The 8,381-nt window shown below is 36.7% G+C and overlaps 1 protein-coding gene across 4 annotated transcripts in view; it reads right to left on the bottom strand.

Moving 5' to 3' along the window:
- Positions 1–307: 307 nt before the first annotated feature.
- The window catches only part of LOC125661399 (uncharacterized), a 33,657-nt gene continuing 25,583 nt past the window's right edge, over positions 308–8,381 (bottom strand). For all 4 annotated transcript variants that reach the window (XM_056146404.1, XM_056146403.1, XM_056146405.1 and 1 more), the window contains 3 exons: positions 6,894–7,074; positions 3,985–4,791; positions 308–786 (listed from right to left, as the gene is read on the bottom strand). In XM_056146404.1, coding sequence (XP_056002379.1) covers positions 629–786; positions 3,985–4,791; positions 6,894–7,074 — 1,146 coding nt within the window. In that variant the 3' untranslated portion in view covers positions 308–628. The remainder of the gene's footprint in view (positions 787–3,984; positions 4,792–6,893; positions 7,075–8,381) is intronic.

Below are 8,381 nucleotides of genomic sequence, written 5' to 3'. Positions count from 1 at the left end.
AGATGAGACTGCAAAAACTGAGGCCCCATGTCACAGCAGGTGTGGCACAATAAAGATCCCTCCTTGCTCAAATGTCATGAGTGCTAAGCATAGGCCTAAATTTTTCAGCCCTTCACCAGCAATGGTGTCATCTCCATATGAGTGAAAAATTCTTGAGTGGGACGTTAAACAATACACAACTTGCAAACCAATCCCTCAAAACTAAGTGAGCTTACAGGGCTAATCCCTCAAACCTTTATGAGGACCAGGTCATACGACCATAAGATGAGAATAGACTCTCAAATCCAGCTAACTTTTAAAACATTAATCGAATTTGGCAATTTTATTCCAACAAAGAAAGATATAACAATAATCAACAACAAGTCGTGGCAGCTGAACGAGTTCTAATACAGTCCTTAGTGTACTGTACTGGTGTCTGTAGTCGTAACTTCGTTTTAGGTTGTGGCAAAACGGTTGTGGCAAAACGCCATCCCATTTTTTATAGTTTGTGTTATTTAATACAAACGACACAGCTCTGTCCTCCTCTCTTTAATATTTTGTGTGTTGAATTTCAATATGGAGCTCCGTCTTATTTGCATGGTCTTCTTTCTTTCACCACGTTACGCTATCTTAGTTTGTAGTACGTACTTCATAGTGGAGCTGTATTAGGTTTTGTAGATATACGCACTTGACAGAAGGGCTCTCGTTCTGTCTCGGCTAACACAGATATTTTCTCCTTCAGTACATGGTACTTCACGGCCGAGAAGTTCGTGAATCGTCTTCCCTTCTGATTTTCATTAATCAGACCTGTTGATAAAATCAATGCACTAGTCATTATTATTTTTATTATCTACATAATGATCAGAAATCTTAAACAAAATATGAATAAGATGATGGAGAACAGAAACTATATTGATCTTAGTGAGTACAGCAAACAAATAAAAGGAAATTATGTTTGACAAATTTATAGGGCTAATACAGGGAAAATGCCATTTTCAGGCAAAAACATTGGGATTAAAGGGGTTGTCAAAATATATAGGGATTTTATAGGAAATACAGGGCCACTTAAAGGCCTGTAATCATTGTAATATGGAATGCATTTCAGAAATCAATTCAATCAGGCTCTCCGGACTCCAAGATGTGAAAATTCTATGGGGAAAAAAATGTTAGTGACAGGACTCGATGTGACCCTAGCATATGGTTGGTCATATTCCCACGTCAGTGAACCAAAAAAAAAAAAAAAAAGTAAATCCAAATACTAGAGCCAAAGTGATTCAGGGTTAGAACTGTTTGTTCCAGTTTCGATCAACTCAGAACAGTATGATTTCCATTTGTTTGTTCTAAAATTGTTAGGTACAATTTATCCAGTGACGGTACAAAAATTAACATTTATGATAAGTAGAATACTTAATTCCATTTTATTCCAGTACTATATATGATTATGAGGTCATTTGTATACATCAGCTATACATCATATCTCTATTTACATTGGTATGTTATAACTTTGATAGAATAAAGAAAACATTGAAAGTCTATTAAAATTTATTCTATTAACGTGCAGCATACTTTTTCAATCTCACATGTCAGATATATGATATTGTTTTCATTCATTTGTCAAAATTCAACAATTCTATCATTTGGGACCTCTCCTTCACTTATTTACCTCTGTATCATATTCACTTTAAAATTTTTTATCGGTGTCATTATCTACAGTGTTGATTTCATCCCAGCACTGACAGAAATGTTATGACATGTTAAGATAAACTTTTTATCGGTGTCATTATCTACAATGTTGATTTCATCCCAGCACTGACAGAAATGTTATGACATGTTAAGATAAACTTTTTATCGGTGTCATTATCTACAGTGTTGATTTCATCCCAGCACTGACAGAAATGTTATGACATGTAAAGATAAACTTTTTATCGGTGTCATTATCTACAATGTTGATTTCATCCCAGCACTGACAGAAATGTTATGACATGTAAAGATAAACTTTTTATCGGTGTCATTATCTACAATGTTGATTTCATCCCAGCACTGACAGAAATGTTATGACATGTAAAGATAAACTTTTTATCGGTGTCATTATCTACAATGTTGATTTCATCCCAGCACTGACAGAAATGTTATGACATGTAAAGATAAACTTTTTATCGGTGTCATTATCTACAATGTTGATTTCATCCCAGCACTGACAGAATGTTATGACATGTAAAGATAAACTTTTTATCGGTGTCATTATCTACAATGTTGATTTCATCCCAGCACTGACAGAAATGTTATGACATGTAAAGATACAGAAATGTTATGACATGTAAAGATAAACTTCAATGACCTTGTGGACCTATGTTCTGTCGGTGTCTGAGTGGTGTAAACGCTAAATTCCTACGCAGTAGTGATTTAAATTAAATCTCTGTTTCTTAAAAATATACACCCGGAGTCACATTTGTAGTTTTTGGAGCATGTAAATTCTAAACAGAACCAAAATCTGGAATTTTTAATCAGTGCATCGAATCATATGGTAAGAATTGTAATGCACTGAAATTTTTAGTGCACAGCACAACCGTACCAAATACAACCCCAACAAGACCGTGCATAATACACACATGAAATACTAATACAGGGTGTTTTTCTTGCATCATGATTTGTAGAACTTGGCTTCAAGTAGTATCAGCAATCATTAGGGTGTGGCATACTTTCTTTGCATCGAAAAAATAAGATCAATCATGTACTCTCTATGTAATATTTTCACTTGGCATAAGATGTATGTGTACCAAGTTTGATGGTCCTGGAGCTTACTGTTCAGTTTGCATCCTGCCTACAAGTTTTCCAACTAAGTGATACTGTAACCTTGATCTTTGACCTCTAACCTTGAAAAACAATAGGCATCTCCCTCTCATCATGGTGATCAAATGTACCAAGTTGCAATATCCTGGAGCTTACGGTTTGGTTTGTATCCTGTCTAGAATGTTTTCCTACTAAGTAATACTACGACCTTGACCTTTGACCTTCAAAAACAATAGGCATCTTCCTCTCATTATGGTGATAAATTGTACGAAGTTGCAATATTCTGGAGCTTATGGTTCGGTTTGTATCCTGCCTACAAGGTTTTCCAACTAAGTGATACTGTAACTTTGATCTTTGACCTCTAACCTTGAAAAACAATAGGCATCTCCCTCTAATCATGGCGATCAAATGTACCAAGTTGCAATATCCTGGAGCTTACGGTTTGGTTTGTATCCTGTCTAGAATGTGTTCCTACTAAGTAATACTATGACCTTGACCTTTGACTTCTGACCTTCAAAAACAATAGGCATCTTCCTCTCATTATGGTGATAAATTGTACGAAGTTGCAATATTCTGAAGCTTACGGTTTGGTTTGTATCCTGCCTACAAGGTTCTCCTACTAAGTGATACTTTGACCTTGAAAAATAATAGGCATCTTCCTCTCATCATGGTGACCAAAGGTATCAACTTGCAATATTCTGGAGATTACGGTTTGCATCCTGCCTTCAATGTTTTCCTATGAAGTATTACTATGACCTTGATCTTTGACCTTGAAAAACAATAGGCAACTTCCACTCATCATGGTGATCAAATGTATCAAGTTGCAATATTCTGGAGCTTACAGTTCCATTTTTATCCTGCCTACAAGGTTTTCCTACTAATACTAAACCTTAACTTCTGATCTTGAAAAACAATAGGCATCTTCCTCTCATCATGGTGATCAAATGTGTCAAGTTGTCAAATACTGGAGCTTACGGTTCAGTCTGTATCCTGCCAACAAGGTCGGTACAGACAGACGGACGACGCCATACCATAATACGTCCCATCTTTGACAGGCGTAAAAAAAGCAAACTGAGGTCTGCCGACCCAAACAATCTGTAAAGGCAAACCAAACAGAGATCCATGGTTCTTTTAGGTAGTATTAGATGGGTATCTTCAGTGATACACTGATGTATATAGTGACACACATTTTAATACTCAAACGTCAGTACCTACCTGCATTTTTAGCCATGACTGACATGAATTTATTCAGCTTGTTGACACCAACAGATTGGGTTCTGAAACACCTCTCAGGTACAACACCAGAGGTAGATACTAAATAGTACGGATCTCCTGGATTGCTGTAACCGGGAGGTCTCAAATCTCTGTACAGCTTGTAATGCGCCACAGGACAACGTGACACATCCATCGTGTTGGCAAACACGACTCTCACATGTCCTTGTCTGGACTTTACGCAGCCTGCAGCAGTTTCCCGTCTCCTATATTCCAAGAATTCTAAATTATCTTTTTTGTCACAACATAGTTTAATGTCTCCCCATTTCAGTTGATGATGCTCTTTGCTACCTTTGATACCTAAATACACCGTGTTAATAAACCACATTGTCCTTAGCAAGCAAGCAGGATTTCTATTTCCCAGCTGACCTGATTCAAACAGTTTATCAACATCTGTGGCAGTGAGGGTGTGGGATCTTTGGTTAAAGTTTCCCTTTCCATTCTCCACCAGCTGTTTCATCCTGTCCTGTAATACTTCTTTGGTCCAGGTAAACTCCTTGCTCTGAAAAATGCTGTAGCCATAGTTGTAGCTTTTCAGATATCGTTCAAAACTATCTGCCATAGCTCGAAGGCTAAATGGTTCATACTCCTCACCATTTCCTTTTCGAACACAATTGAAAAATTTGTGGAGATGGAAGTCCAGTTCCCTGGGTGGAATTTTGTGGATTTTCTGATGTTCTCCTATGCTGTGCAGATACACATACAGCAATCTGATGTCTCCTGCAGTTTTCTTGTGAGTTAACTTGCTTCCTACAATGACCAAGCAAAAAAGTGTTTTCAAAAATTTTGTATCATAACAACATCTAAAGAGTCCAAGTCTTATATCACAGGCAACATTAAATTTTCTGACTTTCACCTTTTTAACATAGAAATTAATATAGGGCTCACGGTGGGTGTGACCGGTCGACAGGGGATGCTTACTCTTCTTAGACACCTGATCCCACCTCTGGTGTGTCCAGGGGTCTGTGTTTGCCCAACTATCTATTTTGTATTGCTTATGGGAGTTATGAAATTGCTCACTGTTCGTTGTCTTCGCCTTTCATTAATAGGAAACTTTTACTTTCCATCTACAATCTCTGACACAAGTTTTTGAAGTGTGGAGCTTAAATTTCATAATATAATCTTTTCATTTATCTGTAAAAGTTTTACATACAAGTATACTATATATATATCCTTGACCTCTGACCCAGGTGTTTAGAGATATTTCCCTGTCCCTATTTTAGAAGTAAGAATACGACTGAAAACCCATGTAGACAAGGTGTCAACACCACTCTAACACTCCAGTATCATCTGCAAATTGTTTTGTCCCCCCCCCCCCCCCCCTCTTTTGTCATCCAAATGGAAAGTATGAAACTGAAGATTGGAATGGTAGTTTTTATATCGTGTCTAAAGCAGTGTTACATTTAATAGGACTATGACCTTGACCCATGACCTTTAGATTCAGCAAGCTTTTTCCTCTCCCCACCTTAGCACTAGACTGAAATACAGAATGGAATGAATGCACATGCATAGCTTCTCATGCATTTACAGGCGGTTCCTTAGTATCCGAAAACATCTTGAAATGATTTTGCTACAATCGTTTTTAAGCAAAATATTTTATTTAAAAGGAAAATGCATAGTTTTATGTGTGAAAAACAAATTCAGGATATTGTATCATTTAGAGGCATAATTATTATGATGTTATGAGTTTCATCATGAGGATGTTCTAAGTCACCTGTCATTTTTGTACAATATGACCATGTTTAAAAAGCAAGCTAAAGGTATTGTTAATCTCTATGTTTATCATTATATTCTAGAGTGATCCACAAAAAAACTCAACATAGCAAGTTTCTGCTTGATATGTAACAGAGAAATGAAAACAGAAACAGAAAATACAGACATTGCACAGACATTGCTGTACCACAATACATTCCGTCTAAAGACAGTCATATAAAAATTTATTCTTTTTTTGACAGAAGACATTCAAATGTTGGTAGACCAAGATCAAGTTGTCACAAGAAAACTAATGAACAAGTTCAAAAAGTGCTTGAAGAAACACCTCAAAAGTCTGTTAGAAGGAATGTTTTTAACCAAGTTTTATACAAAGAATAATCAACCCAACGGACATTTGATTTCAGTACGCTGGCGCAGCCCTACACACTGCCAGGGTAGTGACTGATTCTGATTGGATGGAAGAAGCTCCACACACTGCCTGGTTAGTCACTGATTGGTTGGAAGAAGCTCCACACACTGCCTGGCTAGTCACTGATTGGATGGAAGAAGCTCCACACACTGCCTGGTAGCCAGAGCAGAAGTGACTGCTTGGTTGAGAAAGCTGGTCTTCTACAAAACAGCAAATGCCTGGCCTCCTCTGATTCTCCTGACCTAAATCTGCTATAGACTTTCATTTGTGGGAATACATTAAAGACAAGAGTATATATGAATTCAGTCCAGATATTTGAACGGACTTACACTTACAAATTTTAGCTGCAATTTCTATAGAAATTTGATAGATTTGAGCTGAAACACCTGCCACTGTGGTTGGGAACTTCAAGAAGTGTGTTGAAATACTTATTTTACAGAAAAGGAAGTCATTTGGAACATGTCTGCTTGTTGAAATCATATGATTATCTTTAAAGCAATAAAACTTACATGTATGAGGTAGTATATTTAAACTATATATGTAATAATTCCCTGTCATTATCTTTGAAAAATATGCTTGACATATAGTATCAGATAGTACTGAGCATCCTATATGTACACATGCACAAAGGGTGGGGGGGGGGGGGGTGGGTGGGTGGTGTCCAAATAATATAACTGTAAATGTAATACACTACTTCCTATGTCAGGTAGGAATTTCAGGTGTCACTCACGGAACTTGTTGGAATCCAATGTTTCTTTCCTCGCTAGTTTGGAGATTTCCTCCTCGATTTCTGTTGACAAGTCAAACTGGTAACATCCTGCTTCTTCACTGTAGGGGAAGGGCCTCTTCTTGGTCTCCCTACCGTTTGATGAACTTCTTCCATACTGTAGGTTCTCCTTTTCATCTGTTTCCTATCAAACATACAAAAATTGAAGTAATAATGAGTCATTTTTCATATTCTTTTTCATCAGTATTATACCTAATATAATTTTTATGAATACAAATATCATATATATGGAAAGCTGCGGCTTATATATTCATTGACAAGTACATTGTACCTATCTCATATTTGATCAATCATGCTGCCAACCTGGAAATAAAGACATTTGAATACTAACAGTGATACACAAGTACACCCTAAAACAATACGACTTTCCTTTAAAATACCCCCCCCCCCCCAAAAAAAAAACAAACAAAAAAACAACACAACAACACATGGATGTGCCCATACAGACCTTTTTAATGAAAACTATGAAAGCCTGGCGAGGTCATGAAAATAATTAATCAAGTCGTAATTAGGAGATAATAAATTGTAATTATGAGATAAAGGTCATTAAAATATTTTTAAAAAATCATTATTACCAATTAAGAAAGTTGTAATAGTGAAATTAAACATCTTTATCATGAGTTTGTGTCTATATAATGAGATGACATAATCAGTCTACGAGATTGGAGGGAGTATTTAAGTTGAATTCTACAACCATGTAGTCACTTTAAAAGAACCACAATTGACTTGCAAACCACATCCATTCATTTCTTACATAAATCAACCTCAATTTCATTCTCTTATTACATATTTTACATGGTAATAGTTTTGCCCAATAGATTGCAGAGAGAGAACCCAGTTGTACAGAGGATTTCACAGGCACAACCCAATTTATTGCCTACAAAAGCTTAGGCTAGTGAGGTCAAATTAGGCACGACTGAGGGCAAGAATGTCCCTACATATTCAGTCCTTTCCCTATTTATTGCATAATTCTCAAATCTTGTGCATTTCTATTGGTGTAAATTTTTGGTTGGATTAACAAATTATTTTATCCGTCATCATTTGTACACAAAATTGAGTTACAGTAGTCCATGGGTATTTATAGTTCAGAAAAAAACTTCGGGTACTCTCAATACAATGTCAAAATGTTTATAGTTCAGAAAACAAGAGGCCCATGGGCCACATCGCTCACCTGAGTCGCCTTGGTCCATATCAGAAGATTTTCCATATCTATTTGCATGTAAAACCGTAGTCCCTATTATGGCCCCAAACCTTCCCCTGGAGGCCATGGTTTTTGCAAACTTGAATCTACACTATGTCAGAAAGCTTTCATGTAAATGTGAACTTCCTTGGACCAATGGTTCTTGAGAAGAAGATTTTTAAAGATTTTCCCTATATATTTGTATGTAAAACTTTGACCCCCTATTGTGGCCCCATCCGACCCCGGGGGCC

Source organism: Ostrea edulis, chromosome 8 (genome assembly GCF_947568905.1).
Source record: "Ostrea edulis chromosome 8, xbOstEdul1.1, whole genome shotgun sequence".
NCBI classification, from domain to species: domain Eukaryota; kingdom Metazoa; phylum Mollusca; class Bivalvia; order Ostreida; family Ostreidae; genus Ostrea; species Ostrea edulis.
The sequence above is the reverse complement of the archived record's forward strand: the minus strand, read 5'-3'. Positions and strand labels throughout refer to the sequence as shown.